Raw genomic sequence first — 23316 nt, forward strand, 5'->3', positions numbered from 1 at the left:
ACTGAATCTACAAGTCCAGTCTGTTTTTTGAGGTGCCTGAAATGTTTAGAACACAGTTTTCCTTATTCACCAACATGACATTTCTGAGAAGAAAACTTCACTCAAACATGTTTGTCCTGTAATATTCCTTTGAATGACCGAGGAAGAACAGTCTTCAATATGTACAGCCTTTTCCGTCTGTTACAGAACAGTTGACAGTGTTCAGAGCTGTTTGTTTGAAGCAGGAACTAAAGATGATCCAGTTTAATAAAAACAACAACAGGAAAGCAATTACCAATTATTGATGACATTTCTTGGAGCCAACACAATAACACTAGTAGTTACAATTCATGATTTTGAGTTCCCTGATGCCTCAAGGTTTCTTGGAAAAACACTCACACTGACGTTATCAAGAATGCTCAGAGCATCCAAGCGTCCAATGGTTGAGTTGAATCTTCACAAACATTAATTTTAAGGGCAAAAAAAAAGAGCAGATATTTAGATTTTCTTTTGAAAGGTTTTATTCATTTCATATAATACTGACACATGTACTCAATAGCGGTTAACAGGGGTTTAAAAACACAGATATTAAAACCATTAGAGCGTCACTTTATTTTTAGCCCCGTTGATTCAATGGACCGTTTTTTTTACACGTTTACATGTTTCAATATTTCATAACATCTACTTGGTATTAGTCTAACCTCACCCTGAAAGGATTTTTTCCTTTGTCAAAAAACAAAAGAAAAAAGAAGACCGACAAACTGTCTCCCCATTTTAAAAAATGGCATGTGGGAAGCCACAAACTATTTAAGATAAAATATTCTGATGGAGGTGAGTTTCAGATCTGAGAAACATTTTGACAGTATCAGGTGTGTCATATGTGGCACAGTTAAATTTAAACGTGTCAACCCGACTACATGAGACAAGCCATTCTGGATTCCATCCCCCATTTTTGTAGTGATGTTTATAATGCAGAATAGCCGTCAAAAGTCCACATCCCCTTTATTCCCAGTATGCGTATGGAACCATACTAAGAGAGATGAAGAATACAGATTGTTGGAAATAAAGTTTTTTTGTCATTTAATCAAGTGCTGTTTAGGTCATAGTTCACTTGGTTGAAGTTGTTGTTTGGAGAAGAAGTAAAGGATTGTGGGTGATGCAGTCCTGTGCATGAAAGGACCAAGCACACTCGATAGTGTTTAAGTTGATGAAAGACGGTGTTAGAGTCCTGTCTCTTCAGCCTCCACATCTTGGATATCCTCAGAAAAATGAAGCAATTACTGGTTCGTCATCGAAGTCTCTCAGAGTGTGTTTCCTCACCACTAATAGGTCCATTGTTCTATTTAAGGATCTCCAACGCCATTTCTTCTCTCCTTGAGACGGGCAGGACTATCGGGTCACCTGAAACAGGGAGAAAAGAAAGTGGGTCAATCAAAATAGTCTTAAAAAATAAGTTAGGATGAAGCCTGAAACAGGAAGCCACTTTTGGTGGAACATATGAAATGGTGCAGCGCCATGCTGCACGGTCAGCTATTTAGAAATAATGTGAAGTGATTCATGTTAGTGGAGCATCGCCATCGTGGCTCGCACATTGTCCTTTCTCTTCTGGCAGGAGACTAAACTAGACACAGCTTGAATTATGGCCTCCAATGTCTCCCTCTCAGCGCCTGGCCCACTGCCATGTCATTCTGTCTGTTTATTGAGACGGCTGCTCTAATCGCATGGTCCCTTTATCGCGTAGATCCATCTTTCCATTTTTTTCTTTGCTCATGGACTCACTTCTGGTTTATTTCAAGCTATTAGGAGACATTTCCAACCGGCCAACGACCAAACAGATACAAATTGCTGTGCAGCTGCCAGTGCTTAGACGTGGAATAAACCAGTTTCCCCAAGTTTATACTTTTTTTCCTGCATGCGTTTCTTTCTTACTGTGTTTCCCAACGGCTTCCCCTCTTAGCTCCAACACATGCTCTGCATTTTCTGTTGAGGGACTCAGTCTTCTGTCCGACACAGATGCCAGCTAACAGAGTGTGAAGGCCGGCCATCACTGAGAGAGCTCAGAGGAGCGTTATCTCCAAGCTGGTATAGAAACTGTTCTACTGTATCTGCCTCAATGGCTCCCGATCCCATTGCCTTCAGGAATCTACTCTTGTGCCGGATCAAAGAGACTGCCGGCGTTTGTTGTCACGCCAGTTCACTAAACACACGCACGCACCTCTCCGTGGCTTCCATGCTTTAAGTCGTCTCAAAGTCCCTTTAGGTGTTCATCCCCTGGTCTGTGTACATATACCTGTTAGTGGCAGTTCGTGTGCCCAATTATATAGCTGATGTTATATCTCAACTTACAAAGTACGCAAGCAGTGTTGAAGTGTCAGTGTCAAGTCTTTCCAGGCCCACAAGGGACACGGTTTCTCTTGCTTCTCTCACAAGTTGTACCTGTCTACACAAGTGGCTGCTCGGATGGCTAAAAGACAGATGACCCCTACAGTCCCACTGGGTTATTTCTTTGGTAATGTGTCGCTGCATGTGCATCTACTGTACGCAAATGCACACACACACACACACATACACATGCCTTGCAGTGTATGACAGCCCAGTGGCTTGGCAGCCCATGCTGTGTCTGTCTGCTCATCCATATGATATTATTTGCCATTGATCGAGTCTTCCATCCCCTCCCTCTATCCTCCCTCTGCCCTCCTACTCTCCTCCTTTCCTCTGCTCCCAGCCAGGAATGGATGGAGGAAAGGATGGAGAGTGCCAACCCCTCTTTTGTACTCTTGCCTGCTCTGTGTTCCCAGAGACACAAGCATAAGCTCCTTGTCAGCTGACCAGTTCCAATTGTCTTTTATCTTCCTTTCACCTCTGCCTCCATGTGTTATTTTTTCTTTCTCATCCATCTCTCCCCCTGCCTCTTTCTTCCTTTTTGCTTCTCTCTCTCTCTCTCTCTCTCTCTCTCTTTCTCTCTCATATCCTCGTTCTCTCTCACTCTATCGTCAATTTCAATTTACGAGCGGGTCTTAATGGGACTATAATATAGCGTTCGATGCTATTGATCTGGATGCCTGCGCATTTTGACCTCAACACACCACACCAGAGGAGAAAATAATCACTCTTTTCATCATCAGGCAAACAAATCAGCTAAAACGCTCAGATAGTGCACACACACACACACACACACACACACACACACACACACACACACACACACAGACACACACAAACCAACACAACAGTCACACACTCACACAGATCATTGATCAAAGACCTGAATGCAAGAGATAGCACATTTTTGTGCCCTTTCAAACTACGACAGAGTCAATGATGAAGCGATGCTTGGCTGAATCTGGTTTGATTTGATCTTTTCAGGAAATTATGAACGCGCACATTGGGTTTGATCAAACTAAATGCATGCGATCAGATATATGAATTGACTTCAGAACGGAACAGAAATGACATCATCTTCATATCTGATTAACCCTTATGTGCCTCTATCTTCAATTGTGCCCGTTGTAAACTCCAAGACCACTCTGTCCTTTTCTATTTCCATCTCTTGGTCTCTTCATCTCGCTGTGATGTGAAGTGAATGTTGAAAGTTCAGTAACACTTATGAAGAGCCTCACAAATTTGAACTTGGCCCAGCACAGCGGAAAAGTATTTTGGAATGAGATGGGGCTGTTGAGAAGGAAAGAGTGTAACTTGAGGGTGGGTGATCCACTTTGCCAGGTGAGAGGTCAGTCGATGGAAAAGTAGGGAAGGAATTCTTAATCAACCAGGTGTATACGAGTTTGAGTGTTTTCAAGAAAGAGAGAGGAGCCTATCCGCCTTTCTCTCCTAAGGAGATGCACTCTCCCTCCACTGACCACGCCTTCCATCAATTATTTAGGCAGAAAACAAAGGTCTGCATCCACCATGAATAATGGAAGATGAGAAGAGAAGGATGGAGGTTAGAAACAGAAGCATACAGTGACATGAGGTGAGTTCGCACAATGCCCTCCTATGACAGGCAGCCACGAGTCTGCTCAGGTCAAGTCATTGAAGAAAAGCCAACAGGTGCCGGGCTGAGCAGAGAGATATAGGCTTTAATGTACACACACACACACACACACGCACACACACGCACACACACACTCACACACACAGACGGTACATGAAAATTGAGGAAATACAAATAAGAACAAATACATTCAATAATAGAGCGAACAGGAGCGCAAAAACCATCCGAGGACAATTACCACTCTGTATCCGCTTGGTGATTTGTTTTTCAGATGGCATGCCAATCAGACGCCAGGAAGCAGGGCAAGTGGGAGTGAAGGGAATTGTGATGTTCCTTCTGCCTGTGTGTGTGTGTGTGTGTGTGTGTGTGTGTTTGTGTGCTATTTTCCTTGTTCCTGTTGGCCTGGTTTTTCTTCAGAGACTGTGTGATGTTAGATCCAAAATGGGCAGGATGAGAATGTAAAGAGAGATAAATTGGGTGAAAAACAGAACGATATGGAGAGAAAAAGAGAAAAGAGTCGAGGATGGAGACACGATTCACGACAACAGGTGGAAGTGGGTCACTCGGTGGTGGGTCTGCCCTTGTGTGTGCATTCATGTATCTGGCAGAGGGATGAGAAGAGTGTTTGTGTGTGAGAAAGAACATTTGAGATATTACAGAGCGAGAGATTGTGAACACCAACCTTTGTGGTCTTGACTTTGTTGCCTGTGCTGCAGCTCCATCCTGTGAGGTCTGGGAGAACCTTACACTCTTCACCATCCATACAAGGGTGCATCTGACACCACCACTTCTGAGCTACAATGGAGGCTGGGGGGAAGAAGAGGGAGGAAAGTATTTAGTTTGGTAAAGACCGTACTCGATGTGTGTGGGGCTTTTCATTCAGTGCTTTGTGTGTTTCAAGACAGTGGAGTTGGGAATTTCAACAAACTGGGAAGTAATGTGTTTTCATCCATTACCGCTGCATATATTTGGAATTGGGTGCGTCAAGATAAACAGTTGGTAGTAGAGCTGCAATCAAGAAATCATTTTCATTTTTGATTTCAATGTAATTTAGTGATGCACCAATGCGACTTTTTCAACCCCGGTAATGAAAGTGATACCTGGACTTTGGGTATCGGCCAATTCTGATTACCAATCTGCTTTTAGTGTGTAATTAATAAGCCACATGCCCCACTCTGTGGATGAGACCCATATTATTATTGTAGATGTGTAAGGCAACATCAGGCTTGCTTTGAACATTCATTTCCTAATTCTATGCAAAAAAGAAGAAGAAATAAATAAGAATGCACGGAATTGTAATTTATTAGAACAATGATATCTGATATTAGGTTGGCATATTGTCACTGGCAGTGGATCCAGCTATTTGAGTCAGTATTATAAAGATATCCACTATCGATGCATGCTTTAATATATAACAGTGACAAGCAGGAAATCTTCCTAACGAGAACATGTCATTAAAACAGCGCCAGTCAAAACTCAAACAAATGGAAATTATGTGGAAAACTTGGAGGAAATATATCAACTCTGTTTTTATCTGAGATGTTTGGTCTTTTCAGTGGAGCGGCAGCTTCAATTTAAATCACATCCATCCATGATTTATTTGCTGAATCTGGTTCCATGACACGTTGTCTCATTATGCATTTTAATACAGTTATTACAGTAGATTCTTAAGGGGTTAATCGGCATAGAAGGGACAATTTACATTTTTTACCAGGACAAAACTGGAGGCAAGATATGCATGAGACTGTTGAGATATAATGTAATCTTTTTGGGTTTAAAGTATAATTGTTCTCAACATGTCAAATTTGATTTAAAAAATAATTGATGAGGTTTTTTTAGGAAAAGGAAAGTGCTGAGAAAGCTCAGACACAATAAAAAACAAGATGATTAAATATCATCAAAAAGAAACAAGTAGCAAAAGACACACAACCTCAGTAAAAGCTGAGCGACATATATACAAACACTGCGCTTATTATTATCCTTTATTAATCTGTCATTCTTTGCATTTTGCCACAGTCAGTTACCAGGAAATAACACAATTTGCATGTAAGGATTTCAGTAATTGTCACTCCAACTCAGAAACTAATTACTTGGGCAGAAAACAGCCTGTACTCACTGACATAATTCCCAGAAGATTCGAGACACTTTGAGATAGTTTTTTTCTTGAACAGTCCAACTTTGCAGAAGCGTCTGAGGAATATTCAGGAGGTTTCTTAGTAATGAGATATTGCAGATAACCGCTTTGAGCAGAGAAGTCCCAGCATACAAAGCTCAGGCCGACTTTCATCAAGTCATCATTATGTGCTCTGTCAGAATGTGTCAGCTCAATATGGATGTCATATCCTCGGGCAATTTAAGAGTGTTATGGTTTGTAAACCCTTTTTAGGTGGATAGAGTTGTTAGCACATACAATATATTCAAGTTGTATTTCGTTAGAATTTATCCCCTCACACTACTGTCATTAAGCAGTGATGGAATACAAAGTACTGTGAGTACAATGTTGAGTTACTTGTAATTTACCTGACAGTATCAGTATATCAAATATGATGTGTAAATATTAGTGCTGTGAAAAATAACGCGTTAACTCAGTTAATTAAATTACAGGTTTAACTTTTTTTTTTTTTTTTTACGCATTTAACGCATGCGCAGAATGAGCTTCCAATCCGTCTGTTGTTGGTCGTCTCTAACCAGCAGCATGTCATTCTGTCTCTAGTGTCGCGTTAACACGACTCCGATCTCCGTCTCGCGCGCCGCAGAGCTCGGATGCCGGCGTGCGCGCGCACATCGGGACGAAAAAAAGTCACTTGATTAATCCACAGAAACCTGTGATTAACCTGATTAAAAATGTTAATCGTTTCACAGCCCTAGTAAATATGTGTATAAGCACAGATACACATTTGGGTCTGCAGAATCAACCTTTCATTCACTGTCAACAAACAGTTCCTGGAGATGTTAATTTGTTCTGCAGTGTTCATGTTGGGAGTGTTTATGTTCACGTAACATTGACTGAAGCGCTCAATATAGATAGATAGATAGATATATACTTTATTAATCCCCAAGGGGAAATTTGTCGAGTCAGTAGCAGCAACACACAAGAATAAAATAAAAAACCAAAACACATGATACATGCCTGCAAACTCATGAGGAGTGAAAAAGGGGGGGGGGTGTGCTGGTGACTTTTTTTTGTCGCCACACGTTGTATGAACTACGGTCATTTGATTGTTCTGACCACAAATCTACATAAAAATAAACATTTTACGAGAACAATAGGTCCACTATTCTCACTAAGTCAGTGATCGGGCCCTATAATAATAGTAATAAATATAAATTGTCATTATATATAATCTGGTCATTCATGAACCAACCTTTTGTCCTGAACAAGTCTTCAAGTCTTGTGTGCTCTGCTGAGCCTTGAGTCTGTTCCTTGAGTCTGTTCTGCCTCTACCTGGTAGTCCCGATCTTTGATACAATACCTGCCATAAATATCATGATACTACCACGATACCAGAATTCAATACAATACCATAAATACGTATGATACCATAAATACGATACTGGTATATTTATCTGTTATAGTAATAAATAAAATGTCTATTTGGTTCCTTTTTTACCAACTTTTTCAACACTTGATAGCCATGATAGCCAACCCCCCCCCCCCCCTCCTTCTGTGGGATCCACAAGTCAATCCCACCACCGCTTTATGTGAATCCCCCAGGATCCCCCCCATCCAAGGGATGCAGCTGTGAATGTAGGAGAATCACACAAGATGACTCACCGAAACGCCACAATCCAGGCGGAGTGTCAACCCCGCCTGGGATGAGGGGACCACCCCCCCCCCCCCCCCCCACTCCTCCTGAGGGCGTCACGGTGCTGCTCTGCTGGAAATCACTTCTATACATAAACTCTGTTTCGGTGCTCCGTGATGTCACGAGCGACGTCACGGCACAGAATCAAAGCACAGAGTGACAATGTTTCCATGGTGACTGTCAGTGATGTCACGGAGAATGTCTTGTCCGCTAGCGCGCGATTAGCATCCGCTAGATAAACGGCGCTTGCCTTAATTAACTGTTTTCTCTTTAACTACTACACACTTAATAACTATTAACATATAGCACCGCCAAAGCGAGCGAACATAACATTAATACCTTCACTCTCTACAGCTGTTTCTCCCTGCCTCAACTCTTCGTGCTACGCTAGTTTACTGAAGCTTCATCATTCAGATTTTTTACACCGAGAAACAACTTTTAAGTGGGCGAGGGTTGTTTGTATGTTATTAGTTGTTATGCTAAGCTAGGCAAACATTTCCTTCTATAGCTAACAGATGTCAGTGTTATAGGGATATTTTGATTCAGCTCTCGGCAAGAAGCCAATTAGTGTGATTCCCAAAATGTCGGAATATTGCTTGAAGCATCAAAAAGGCCAAGAAACAGTAAACCCCCACATCCAAGATTAAAACTGAAACTAAGTAAGTGTCACAGGGCGGCGAGAGGCAAGAGCTCATGCGCAGAGGAACAGGACAGGACTCAATGTGAATAACAAAAACAACTATCGACTGAGGCAAAAGGTTCCAAAAAGCAAACAAGTCCAAAAAGGTGCAGGCAGAGAATCGGAGGTCAGGGCAGGCAGGCGGGTCAGAACAGGCAGGTCAGGAATACACACGAGTAACGGTAGAGAGCGTGGCACAAAAACACTTACACAACACTTAACAAATGTCAGTAATATTAGAATTAGCCCACAACAAGATATTTATGAAACTACATGGTGCCATCATAGCATTGGTTATACACTATGAGGCCTTTAGTCTGTATCTGAGCAGATGGTACAGAGTTCCCTCAGTATGAGCAGCTGTAGAGTTACATAACTTTACTGACTGTCTGCATTGGAGACAAAGAACTTAAACATTTCACTTCCGTCATCTTTTTTTATTTTTTTACGTACGGATAACTTGTTAGTATCGATACAAAGTGCAACATGACTGCAGTAGATGTAGCGGGCTGACATTCAAGCTAACCTGAACCTCCCAAACGCTGTCGACATCTTAACGCTGATTGGCCAAGAAGAGACACGTCACATCAAAGATGTTTTATTGTGAAGACCACCACATCACATTTTCTCCGTGTCCCACTCCAATCTCATAAACGCCGGCCAGTTGACCCCCCCCCCCCCCCCCACCCCAGAACAAAAACTCTTCGGATCCACATGATTCACGTGGATGACCTATTGTGATTTCAAAATGGTGAATTTCACCGAATGGTGACAAGTTTGCAGGCATGATGATAGCAGGAACACCTGAATATCCTCATTTGTTACATTACATTTGTATGTCATTGATGTTATTTGCTTGGTTGTAAATCACTGTTCAGAATAATTCAGACGTCTGTTTATTGCATCATTAGTGTGCATCAGGGTAATAGCTGGAGCACGCAATACATTATGTTTGAATGGTTGGTGTGTGCAATGTAACCTGTTATCTTTGTAATTCTTCAACAACAACATTGGACAGGAAAGTGGGAGTTAGGATTCTGTTCCATAGACCATCTTGTATACCATCTTGTTTTTGGTCTGTCGTTATCTTGTGACACAAGAGGGTGGAGCGGACATTGAATAAAACATTTTCATGCAACCAAAATGTTACAATTAACTTTCATGAACTGAAACACAGTGTGAAAGGGTTAAAGTTGCAAGACGAAAACACGGCCAACTCCGAGCCCGTGATAGCAGCCTGTCCATCCCACGGTAGCTACACCCTAAAGCATACCCTGCTTTATAGTCTATGTTACTCCAAATGGGACCATAATTTGATAAATGAACATCATACTGTGTTGAAGAGGATTTGAAACTAGCAAATTGAGACTGTGGGGGTACATACCATCGACACAGGAGGGCATGGCCTGGGTGGTGCCAGCGACCTGACCAGGGAAGCAGGAACATTTGACAGTCTGAGATCTCTCCTCGATCTTGTTCTTGTTGCAGCAGCGATGGGCAGCGATCACCTCACACGTCCCTGCCTTCACGTGCACTGGACGTCAGAGGGAAAGAGACACGGTGCTCAATATACCAGGCTCATTCACACGAGTGTTTAATCAAACAAGTGATCGTGTAGCAGACATTCACATTAATAGAGAGAAGGACAGACATTTTGATACCAGATTAGCATTATTGCAGACCAATAAATCGCTGCCCGAGTCTCCATTGGTTCAGTGTTTCAAATAGTTGTGGCGACATGTGTAGACCAATGCAGCTGTACAGGTTGTAATTATTAAACCTCTAGAAATAATAACACTTAAATGTACTTTGACAGGAAATATGTCTAATATGCCAAAGGCCTCAGAAGAAACAACCATGCCTTTGTCAAACAAAAAATGGCAACATGAACATGTCAGACTGAATAATGAAATGGAAGTAAAGAGCAAATCGTGATTATGAGACCATTATCAGATATCCATAAGCCACAAAACACCAGTTTGTAATTTAAACTATCAAATTAGGAGTCTTTAAATACATATTTAGCTTAGGAACAGTTGCACATCGCCACAATCAAATATAGCAAATCTGGAAGCTCCAGTTTCCTACAGCGTGGCTGCTGAGCCACAGCTGCTGCTTTATTAAGAGGATCTGTATAGAAAATGCAAGTTAAGTCTCTTGTGGCCCTTCTTTAATACACGGGGAATAAAATTGTAACTCAGTAATTGAATAAGAGAAAAGCAACCAATGTTTGTCTCGAATATAGTGATTTTTGTACGGTATAGTAATTCCAAGAGAGAATTTGCTTTAATACTAATGAAGGGTAGATGTGGGAAGCCCCTTCACTACTTCTATAGCTCCCTCTTTGTGTCAACATTTCTAAACACAAACTTCAATCACACAGCTGTGGTTAATTAACAACCAGTCCGCCCGAGCACAGAAGTAGTCCCTTGGGTCAACGAAGAGAGAAGGAACAAAGAAATAATTTTTGAAAATGTGTGATGATGTCAACACATGGCCCTTTCATACTCACCTTTCATCAAACACATTAAAATGTCAAGGACAAAAATACGCCTTGTCAAGAGCACTGTGTGTAAGAATACTTTGTGTGTGTTTGTCTGTGCGTGTGTGTCTGCACGCCCATTTGACAACGTGCCCACCATGTATACTATCACAGCCATGCTTGCCTTTGCATTGTGGAGCGTTGTTGCATACTGTATAAGTTGTGTGGTTGCAAAAGTCAACGGCTGGTGTGTGCTTTTTAATTTTCACACAGCTGTTAGAAGTTACTGCTATTTCCATTACAAAAGAGTCTGCCCATAATACAACAAAGGGTGCACACTGTGAAAACCGAGGCAGAAAACAATGACTGCTGCGTCCAAAGAGTATTTAAAAGTGAGGCAAGCCAAAGTGAAAGACAGAGTATGAATATGTTTAACAGGCTAACAGAGATTTGAAAAGTTCTTAATTTGCTCCGTTGATGAGAAAAAGACAAAGAAGCAATCCCGCAAAGCCCAGTCCAATTCATATTTCAGTGAACAGCACAATCTAATATCACACCCACTGTCGGACTGCTTCTCATCGTTCTTTCACGTCCTCTTATTTCTCTTTTTGATCTGCGAGCAGTGGATTGGGATGATGGCTGATCGATCTGTCCGTCAGTCCAATACTTTGATCCACAGAAAGATATCTCATAACATAAATTGCCACCAAATTTGGTGTCAAAATTAATGAGCCCCAGAGAACAAATCCTACAGTAAGATGATCGCCTTTGCTTTATCATCAGGCATTAAGTTTCATTTGTATATAAGACATCCGAAGCTTTTGCTAGGTCACATGGGGAACTCTGTTTCCTCAGCGTAAAATAGTGTATAGAATTCACACTTTTATGATCCCCACAAGATCTCTATCTAATTTGGTTTCACACAACTTAAAACACCGACTTCAGGCCGAATTGTCAACTTTGTACCCATGACATTTTTATTAGTTTCTCCCTCCCAAAGAATTAATTGTATTGCTTTGATGATACTCTGGCTTCCTTTGTGCCACGTTTTAAACCAAAATGTATACTTTCTGAGGGAAATGTCATAATCTAACATGCGAATTTAAAACTTTTAACCGCAAAAACTGCTTGCAAACTAGATTTTGAACAATATATAGCAAGCTGATTAGATGTATCCTCCTCAAGAGGGGGAACCTTTTTCATCACTTTGGCATTTCTATCTCCAGAGATGGAAGAACATCCAAAACGACAGTACGCCATGCATGTCATCCAACACTTGCCACAAAGGATTACTATTGGGCTTTAAAGTTTTAGTTTAGTTTAATACTAATACTTCTCATTTTGCCTTTTGCCCTCTCCCTATTTTGTTCATCATATAATGTTTATTAAAGGTACATTGTAAGTGTTTTTGTTTCAGACTTCTCTGGTTTGCAATAACAATTTAAGACCACAACAGAGAGTAGAGGTGAGACATCATGGTTTATAAGTTAGCAGGCAACATCAGAAAATAGCAGACAAGCACTAATTTCTTCATCCATCTCACTTCCAGAGAAAGCGGAAAAACAGGAAGGACATGTTTACCAGCAGCATGCGATGGTCACGATGTGATACCCTCAACTTCTTGCAGTGCAGACGGTGGCTGCTGGTGTTAGTGTTGTCGTAAACACCCAAATACACCGGCTGTTACATATGTTCCTGCTATTTTTGTTGGTTAGCTCGGTGGACCAGAAGGTTTTATATGATGGCTTTGTGTTGTTGGGAAACCGTGTATACGTGTGTGCAGTGTTTAGTGTGCTCTCTGTACTACAGCATGTTGGAGTCTGTGTTGTGCTAACATGTTACTAATTACCAATCTGCCAAACAGTGAGTCAGGCAGGGGTCAGAGACTCCAATAAACTCTGATCAATACTCAGCTAAATTAGGCATTACTCACCACATGACATGTACACACACAATATACAGGATACACACTCACAAACTTAGTTTGATCACTCTGTTTTAGAATTTGTTTATGCACTAGTTTAATAAAAAGAAGCTGTAAACACTCAGAGGTGTTCAGAGAGAGAGAGAGAGAGAGAGACTAATGATGGTAAACTACACTTAAAAAAACATCAAGCTAATTTTTAATTGGTGCGACTGCAGCCCTCTTTCTATTTTATAAATGGTGCCTATCTTACTTTGCAATCTCTTTTCCACTTCATATAACCATCTCTGCTCTCCTCTATTCTCCCACTCCTCCTCTTCTCCATTTCACCTCATCCTACTGCGATTTCATAAATGACCCCTCCTTTTTCAATCTCTCTTAGCCACTCCACCACCCCATATTTTCCTCTGCTCTCTCTTGTTCTTCGCTCTGCACAGCAAACTCAGCGGGGAAGCAAACCATTATCCTCAATCACAAGCCCTAAATCAGAGACATTTAACAGGATCTGTGTGTCCTCCCTCTCTTGCCGTGTCTCTTTCTCACTCTGTCGATGTCTCTCCCCCTCTCTAAGCTCCCTCCCACCTCTCTCCGTGGCACGGGGACTTGTTATCTCTGCCTCTCTTAACACAGCAGTGGCTGTTAACCCCATTTGCTAAAGATGACGCGCTACTGTCAGACTAACAGATGGACAGATTGCCCAGTGTGTGTGTGTGTGCTTGCGTGCGTGCATGTGTGTTTGCTTGCTTGCATGTGTGTGTGTGTGTGTGTACGGTCTTGCTGACACACACAAAGCTCCGAGATAGCTCTCTCGGTCCCAGCGGGGTACTTCTTTTAAATGTCATTCCCACCACTGGGGGCCTCTCTCTCGCTCCTAGGGACAGATACTGTCTCACACACACCAACAAAGACACACACACACACACATGTTGCGCTATCCCCCTTTACTCGAGACAACCCTCCTCTGCCAAATGAGCCTCACCACTGGAGCTTTACTTTTTATATCCATAAGTAGCCTCAACCGTTGGTGGAGACTGGGCAGTATGCAAGTAGCCACTTTGTAACGAGCTGACAGTTCCACATATCTGGCGAGGATGTGCCGATGGATTTTGCTGTCCCACTTTCTGGTCTGACCGGGCACAAAGCTTCTGTCTCACAGCTCTGCCAGCAGCCTGCTCCTCTCCTTGCTGTGTTTTCTCCCGCCAGTTGGACCGGACAATAAGGACGAAAATCCCAAATATATTCTGTGTGTCGAGCCTCCAGGAGTTGCTCACACTCAAACTGTTGGCTAATGTGACACCATGGAACCGAGAAATAGTTTTTGCCACACATCCATACCAGAAGAAACAGCTGTTAAACTAAGAAGAACATCTCCTGAGCATCACAAACATTGACCAATTAGTCTATGAATGAGAACAATCCATTGATCTATTTCATCCACAATATATTTAAAAGCCATAAAGAGTCAGATTAAAAATAATGCTGTCTTTATTCTTTTGTGTGATTCATGTATATGGGCAGTTAGGCGGGTGGAGCATGAGACTGATGTCAATGTGTTATTGGCACTCTCTGTAGGACTGTGTGGTGAGATGCTTTGGTCATGTGTTCTGCTGGAGCAGCTTTCAAGAGAATGTGGGTCTTCCTCATCATGTAATACTTTGTTTTATTATGAGCATACAAAGCAGACAGTACCTCAAATAACTGCTATGGAGAAACACAGGTATTGTGGAGGTGACAGTGTCATGGGATTGTGGACAAGGAATGCATTCTGTACTGATTGTACAAAGTCTTCTCAGTTAAAGTTGGATCTTTATGATTAAAAAAACACAATCAATCTCTGCAGATGTACACTCAACAGCAGGTTGGCAAAGCAGCTCCAGGAGCTGACAATCCTTCATCGGGTCGGATGAAAGTATTGCCACTTGAGATTATTGCGTCCTCAGGTTTTTGTTTATTTTCTGTAGGTGCTCTACTCTTGAAGTTGAGAACTGAATATGGTTCAACATAATTAACTAAATCAACCATTTAAGTTATTATTTGTTGTTTTGGCATTTTTGTTGTTTGATTGTATATTTTTATCGTCTATTTGGCGAGTGAAAATTTACAATATGTCATAAAAGATTACCTGAACTTGGCCCAGCCCTAAATAAGTGACACAGTGAACATGCTTTAAATCACTAGATTGATATAGATGCACCAAATTAATCACATATTTAGTATGTATAAATATGTAAGTATGTCCCCATGGCCCATCGCCTTCTTTTCACAAAGAGCATATTTTGGAATGGAAATTCACTTCAGACTGCCAAATTAATTAGATTACAATGTACTATTTACAGTGCGTGTGTGTGTGTGTATGTAGGTGTGTGTGTGTGTTTGTGCTTATCAGTGCATGTACGTCCATGCATTTGTGTTAATAATTAGATTACATTGGCCTCTGAGATGGCACCATTCGTTATGAATCGTAAACTAAACGCAAATTAAAATTATTCTTAAGAGCCTACCAAGTAAATTAGCATTGAGAGAAAGGGACGCACGCACACTCAACCAGTATTTCTTTCCTCAACTCTGTTTTCTATTCTCCCTGAAAGCTTTCTGTATTTCTTCAACTCCACCTCTCTTCTCAACTACTGCCCACTCATTGCTACGTAGTTATTCTTAAAGGTTAAAAATGCATAACAAGTAAAGGAGACAAATATGTCTCTCTTTCTTTTGTTAGTAAGTAAAGGTAATCAAGGTGAAAGAACATTCTTTTTTTTCCTATTTTCACAATTAATTATTTTGGGTAATGAACTAATATTGGCATTGTAAATCCTATGCTGTGTCTCTCATGTGTGTGTGCTGATCAATGACAACCCCAGAGAAGCTTGACTCCTCACACACTAATGCTCCTCCTTGTTATTATAGCTCTTGAGACCAGCAGGGCACAAACACAAGAAGGAAGAGCTGGTCTCGTCAAAAGCCATGACACACTTATGTGTCATGTTTTATTCTATACTCAGCACGGCTAAGAATGTACTGCAATGGCTTCACCTTTGAAGCTTTTTTTGTTGTTGGCTTTAACATTTTTTTAATAGTAATTGGATAACAAAATGTAACCAACCAGCATTTTCATTATTTTATCTTATAAATATAATGTAGGCAAACCAAATCAAACTGCAGATTTAAAAACTGGCTCACTTGGATCTATTCTCCACTTGTGAATAGTGCAAATGACCAACACTGGAAACCATCAAAGCAAATTATTAGTTAAGTTTATCATCTTTATCTCCTCAGACTTGTCATTATTACTTACAGTTTTGATAAACATTTTCCTTGTTACATTCAGGTCATTATAGCGTATGTAATTGATTTGAGTTGTCATGTGTTCCCTTTCTCCCAGAGCCCAACACCACAGAAAGACATTAACTACCACAGCAGGCACACTGAACACAGCTTGTCCCCTCAGTCAAACAAGTTGCATCACATGGCTTATTTTCCAGTTTTTCTACAATTAAATAAATATAAAGATACAACATCGTACTCGCTGAAACATATTAAAAGTAAACACAATTTACTGGTTCTTTAATGTTTTGTAAAGCTAGTGCCAATTATACTTATCAAGCTGTTGCCTTGGTGGTCAGCAGATATGTGTCAGAAACAACAAATACAATATTGCATTTGTAAAAACTGTAACAAATACAAGTTGAAAAAGAATAATAAGATGATCATTTTAATAATAAGGAAACACTCAATATAAGGTGTGGTTAAGTTTAGGTTAGGTCAGAAAACATGATGGTTTGTGTTCTATTTCATCCTTCCTGACCGCCAGAGGCGGTGCTTAGCACTGGATATCTTCCGTCTTGCGCATAGCAGGTCGAGTATTAATAACAACAAAGTCACCCGTGACCTCGGATGACCCGCCCACCGGGTATAAGTTCCGGTGTCATCCCGAGATCAGTTCTTTTTCATCTTCTCGCAAACGCAGGCATCAGCTAAGGCTGAAGTTTAACTGAAGCTCGTCGCGGGGAGCCTTGTGACCAAATGGTCGGAGTTGCGATCCGTCGCCCTCCAGAGGCTGCGACGAGCTCTCCTCCTCGGAGGAGGACGTTGCGTTTCTCTACGGCGGTCCGTCGAGGCGGACCGGAGAACGCACGAGTCTTTTTCGGTCTTCACCAGAGCGCCTTCACTGCGAAGCTTCAATCGGGTGAGATCGAATACAATTGTTGCCTATGACGGCATATCCCACAGGAGCAGAGCTCTCGTTCCTGCTAACTGTGTGCTAACGGGAGCACGTCCGCTCGGTGCTGCTACACCGGCGCGACCGGCTCTCTGTAGCGATTGAGATAGCGTGTGTGTTGACTTTGGTAGCATTGCCGCCGTGCATAGCTAGCAGAGTGTGTCCACTCAGGCTAACGGAGCCTACGCTAAATCCGACAGCTACCTCCTGTTCCACAGGACCTCGGCCCAAGTAGTGGAGCGCTCTCGCTCAGGCTACTGGTGGGCGATTACAGCGCTAACGAGAGCGCGTCCGCTCGTTGCGGCTGGATGCCACACTGCTACACTGCTACCGGCTTCCAGTGAGCAGAGCGTCCCGCTCAGGCTCACCGGGGGGACGCTAAGGAGGCTATAAGTCGATACTGATGCATACTGCACATGTACCTCCATGACATCGCCGCTGTTACAGCTAGCAGAGCGTCTCCACTCAGGCCAACTAATGCCACGCTAATGCTGACAGACCAGAGGAGTGAAGTGTGTCCTCACTCTCTCACTAGACATGCTGGGTTCTGACCCGTGTTCACGGGATCAGCGTCTACAGTAGCGCAGAGCTCTCGCTCAGGCTTACTGGGAGGCACCAGTAAGTACAGTTGCCATACTAGTGGAGAGGGTCCTCGAAGCGACCTGCCCTCTCACTACGACTGTTTTCCACAGGACCTGCTCCCCCGTAGCACAGTGCTTTCGCCCAGGCTACTCGTGGGATGCTTGTAATTACAGCTACTGTATTAGTCAAGCGTGTCCTCACTTCCTCTCTCTAGAGAGGCTGTTCTCTAGACCGCTTTCTAAACTGTCTTCACGGAACCCGTTTCCACAGTAACAGAGTGCTCTCGCTTAAGTTTACTGATAGGACACCAGTAATCACAGCTACTGTATTGAAGAGGTGTCCTCGCTCTAGACGGACTGTCTCTGTCCTGCTCCACAGGACCTGGGCCACAGTAGCGGAGTGCTACTGCTGCGACCCTAGCTGCTACAGCTACCGTACTAGTGAGGCCAGCGTCCACGCTCTACCCTCGCTAGACGGACTGTCTCCGTCCTGCTCCTCAGCACCTGGGCCACAGTAGCTGAGTGCTACTGCTGCGACCCCCAGCAGCCACAGCTACCGTGCTAGTGAGGACAGCGTCCGCGCTCTACCCTCCTAGACGGGCTGTCTCCGTCCTGTCCTACAGGACCTGGGCCACAGTAGCGGAGTGCTACTGTTGCGACCCCCAGCAGCTACAGCTACCGGACGAGGGAGGCCAGTGGTGGCTGATACCCTCACTAGACGGGCTGTCTCCGTCCTGCTCCACAGGACCTGGGCCACAGTAGCAAAGTGCTACTGCTGCGACCCCCAGCAGCTACAGCTACTGTACGAGTGAGGGCAGCGTTACGCTCTCCCCTCACTAGACGGGCTGTCTCTGTCCTGCTCCACAGGACCTGCGCTGCAGTAGCGGAGTGCGCTCGCTCTAGCTCCTGCTAGGACCCCAACAGACAGGTCAGGTCAGCTCCAGGCCAGCCGACCAGTTGCAAGCGCCGGCTAGGAGCCGCAGGGGCTCCCCTAGCAGTGCAATCGGGCAGGCTAGCTTATAGAGTAGGTCTGCTGACCGCAGAACTAGCTCAGATAAGTCGCCACCCTAGTGCAGGGAGGACTGAAGCATCAGATCCACCCACGGCTGATCCATTCCCAAGCGAGGACAGCCCCGTGGTAGCCCCTTGTAGGGGCAGTCGACGGCCCCATCGGGTTCGTCATTCGCAGGGCAGGAACTGCTGGATATACAGCAGCCGGAACCCCACGCACGCTAGGGCATTCCCGGCCCTGCCACCTTTTCAGTCTCCCCTCCAGAGACTATCTGAGGGGTTACCATCTTACGATAGATCACCGAACCCCGGCGTCCATGCAGGATATGGCCAAATGTGGCCTTCGTCCCATGCCATCCATTGAGCTGACTATCGCATCCATCGGTTTTTCCCCAAGGGGACTCCGAGGCCGGATGACCGGTGCCCTCGAGCCCAGTCGGTTCTCAGGTGACCATTTTACCGTGCTTACTACACGGCAACTCCCCCTCATATGTCATACTTGACTACAGCCTCAGTGATGCTTCGCTGCAGGCATGTGCACTTACGTCGAGAGAACCTGGGCGCCTAAGGCTCTCCAGGGTTCAGACCAGCTGTATGGCCGGCGCAGGCACCCTTGTCGGAGGCATGTAGGAACAACCTCCCTACTGTCCCAGTGAAATCAGGGGACCTGCTCTACAGGCGCAGCAGCGCACGGTGCAAGCCGGTTAGACCAGGCAGCAGTTATCTGGTCTTCGCAGGACCGTGTCCACACCCCGCAGACTCGGGGGCGCCACATCTTGACTTTCTCAGGCTGAGCCCAGCAGACATCCTTCGTGTGGTCTCCAGAGGAGATCGGCTCATGTCTGTCGACTTAAGGGAGGCCTTTTGTCAGGCTCCTAGAATGCTTCACAGACGGTTGCTCTGTTATGCTTTCCAAAGCCGTTATTCCCAGGCTTCTTCCATGTGGACTTCCCCAGGAGTTTCTACAAAAGGGCATTACTGCCGCCCTGCAATCACCAGGGCGTGAGGAAACTGCCATCCTGGACGATCTGGCTATGTGCGCCATACCCATTTAGGGCCACACAGTACATTACTTGCACTCTCTCACGCCGCCCGGTTGGGCCTTCGTGAACAAACAACTGTCTGAGCCATTCTCAGAGCATAACCTTTATTGGTGTAGCTCTAGATGCAGCCACTAAGCGGGCCTGGCCATCACTCAGACAGGTGGACAGCATCCTCTGCAGCCTTCCCCTCTCTGAGGGGGCAGATGGCTGTCTTTTATCCTCTTCTTGCCTATCGGGTAAATTGACAGCTGCATCAGCTGTCTTACACTCTTTCTCACGCTGCCCGGTTGGGCCTTCGTGAACATAAGGAGTTTTCTGAGCCATTCTCGGAGCATAACCTTCGTTGGTATAGCTCTAGATGCAGCCACTAAGTGGGCCTGCCCGTCACTCAAGCAGGTAGGTACTCTCTGAGAGGCAGGCAGTGGTCTTTTATCCCTTTTTTCCTTGCCTATGGGGCAAATGCTTGGGCTGCTGTCGCGGTGCCCTTCGCATGGAGGGCCTAACAGCCTTCGCCAGGGGCCACAGGCACAAGATGGGGGTCACAGTGGTGCCCTCGGCTCTATCCCGTGAGGGTGAGAGCATACCCGTCAGAGGGTATCCCCAGGAAGGGTCCGCCCACCGGGAGGTCGCCACAGCAGACTCCCGCCTCTCGAAGTGGGGCGCAGTCTGGCGGTACAGGACTTCCAGAGGACAGTCTATTCGCGACACTTGGGTCTGGAGCCACAGGCCATGCACCTAGCGCTCAAACAGTTCCTGCCATACTTGGGAGGGAATATGTACTTGTTGGGCGAGACATCGCCTCAACCACGGGTTGGCTTGAACCTCCAGGGGCCCCTAGGGCGGCAGAGCTGCTACGAAGCTCCCGTGCCCTTCTGATTTTTCTTACTCCGGTAACCCTTCACCTGACCAATTGTCGGGCGAGGTAGCGACCAGGAGAACGGAACCAGGGCGTTCCCACATTTCCGCTGATCTTGCCAACTACTGGGGTCTTCAACAGGGCCACTGAATTTTGCTGGTGGCCCCCTTGCGTCCAGCCAGGACTTGGTTCCCCTGGCTGCACAGACTTCGCTGTGAGACGCCACGGTGCCTCGCTGACATGCGGGACCCCCTAGCACAGCTAGATGGTGGGACCTGCCATCCCGATCCCGGCCGTGCCCAACAAAGGGCTTGGCCGCAGGAGAGCAGAAGCAGCTGAACAGAATCAGTCCAGAGGACTATTCTAAATGCCGGAGTGCCATCCGTCTACGAGACGTGCAGACCGAAGCCGCTTCCCGACCAGCGGACGGAGGGACCCAGTACGGTGCCTCGTGCCTACGGTACTCACGCCTCCGTCATCCCTTCTAGTTAAGGGCATGTCTGCCTCTATCCTGAGGGCCTACATAGCTGCCATTTCAGGGCAGCATGCTAAAGCCGACAATGATGCGGAACAGCCACAAGCTGGTGTCCCTCTTCATAAGGAGGGCCTCAGTGACTATCCCCTGAGCCCCCGAGGGCTCCACCAGGGGACTTGCCCGGGGTACTGGACACCCTATGCTCGCCTCCCTTGGCAGAGGCAGAGCTGTGGTTGCTGTCGGCAAAGACCTTTCATCCTTGCCATAACTGCGGCAGAGCAAGTAGGCAAGCTACACGCCCTGTCGGTCAATGAGCCTTGTCTGAGGGGAACTCAGAGGGCTCGGGTGTCACACTGCGGCCTAAAGCAGTGGCTTCCCCAAAGGTGCTGGCACGCTCGGGTCTCAACCAGCCTGTCCAGCCTGCACAGCTTGACCACCATAACTAGTCAGTTAGGGTGGATCTAAGAAGGGCTATGCCACTGCAGAACAGTGCCTGTTCCACTAGATAGTGGAGGCCATTGCCTGTGCATAGGTGGTGAACGTCCGTGCTCTGCCATCCAGAGCAGGGTGTTGTTCTACCAACGGCGTTCCCACATCACGGGCGACCCGAAGAGGTATGCCCGTGGGAATATAGGTGCATATGTATGCAACAGCCTCAGGGCATCGTTGTGCACATTCACCAGAGACTACAGAGTGAACGGGAACACCCTCCATGCATTGCAGGTGGTCCAGATCCTCTGCTTGAGTCATATGAGGTAGTTTCCTTGGGATTCCTCGTGACTCTGTTGGTATAAGTCATCCAGTGCTAAGCACCGCCTCTGGCAGTCAGGAAGGATGAAATAGAACGCAAGTTACGTATGTAACTATGGTTCTATGAATCCTGGATGACCGCCAGAGTTCTTAGTCACTCGGAATCTCGTGAGTTCGCGAGAAGATTCCGTAGAACTGATCTCGGGATGACACCGGAACTTATACCCGGTGGGCGGGTCATCCGAGGTCACGGGTGACTTTGTCGTTATTAATACTCGACCTGCTATGCGCAAGACGGAAGATATCCAGTGCTAAGCACCGCCTCTGGCGGTCATCCAGGATTCATAGAACCATAGTTACATACGTAACTTGCGTTTTTGCTGCTGTACATTGGGGTTGTTAAGCTATTTCATTGACAATAGCTGCCGGCTGTGGCTGAAACAAAGATATTAGAGAAGTGAGAATAAACTAAAATAGTAAAGTTACAGCTGAAGCTCACTCTAAAACTCGTTAAGCCAAAAGGAGCTACATATTTGAGTAATAATTCTCTCTTGTGTATTTACTCCGAGAGTCCCTTGTCACTTCGTCATTTGAATCATTATAAAAACATTGATCATGGTTAAAACAATATGTTCTCCTCTCTGCTGCTGTCAGTTGTCATTTCAGCTCAAATCGATGCGACCCACCTCCACCCAGGACTCCTCCAATCAGCGTTACAGCAACTCTTCTGCACCACCACCGGTGTCTGGACTCCATGGGGGGATTCTGCCTGCGCAGATATCAGCATCTCCACCCCTGGCTTATCCTAATTGAGGATGGAGTCCAATCGCCAGAAAGATTTTGCACTATTTTAATATGCAATTTTAAATAAATGATTGTTAAACTCTAAATACCCGTCTCTCCTGATTGAAATGCCGTGGACGTCCACACTGAGGGGATCATCAGTCAGAGAATATGCCTTGCCAGAATTAATTTAGAAACCCTCGTCAGCTTGCACCGAAAACAAAATCAGCCTCAAATACTCCTCTTGCTAATTAAATTAACTCCGCTGTCACTGTTCCTGTCTTCTTTTCACCTTTACAAAGTGACAATTGTGTCATTAAGGATGTGACGAGCTGCCTGCTGAACTCCATGTGTGGAACGCTCCATCTGCCACCACCCACCCCTCCCTTGTACCACCACCTTCACTGCTACGTCACCTGCGTGTGCCAGATTGTCTCCTACTCCCCAACACCACGCCTCTGGTTCTCCGTCACTGATCTCCATGCTGTTTTAATGCAGCACTATCTCTCCCCCATCACCACCACAGTCCTCCTGCTACATCATACAATATTTTAGTTCATGCAACAGGACGGGCCTGGTGACACATGGCATGTCATGAAAGAGCAGCAACCCCGCCACCACCACCACTCCCACCCAACAGCAGACGATTTAAACTAATCTGTGCTTCCGGCGAGATATTAGGGCGGTGAATTGGGTATAAGTTGTTAATGTGCTCAGATGTGTTAACACAGCATTAC

General features: G+C 45.0%; 1 protein-coding gene across 1 annotated transcript in view; it reads right to left on the reverse strand.

The window, feature by feature from the left end:
- Positions 1–502: 502 nt before the first annotated feature.
- LOC130200144 (chemokine-like protein TAFA-2) overlaps positions 503–23316 on the reverse strand; it is a 77288-nt gene continuing 54474 nt past the window's right edge. Inside the window, exons 3-5 of the mRNA XM_056424150.1 lie at positions 9843–9992; positions 4656–4780; positions 503–1380 (exon numbers count right to left, since the gene is read on the reverse strand). Coding sequence (XP_056280125.1) covers positions 1369–1380; positions 4656–4780; positions 9843–9992 — 287 coding nt within the window. The 3' untranslated portion in view covers positions 503–1368. The remainder of the gene's footprint in view (positions 1381–4655; positions 4781–9842; positions 9993–23316) is intronic.

Source organism: Pseudoliparis swirei, chromosome 9 (genome assembly GCF_029220125.1).
Source record: "Pseudoliparis swirei isolate HS2019 ecotype Mariana Trench chromosome 9, NWPU_hadal_v1, whole genome shotgun sequence".
In the NCBI taxonomy this organism is placed as follows: Eukaryota; Metazoa; Chordata; class Actinopteri; order Perciformes; family Liparidae; genus Pseudoliparis; species Pseudoliparis swirei.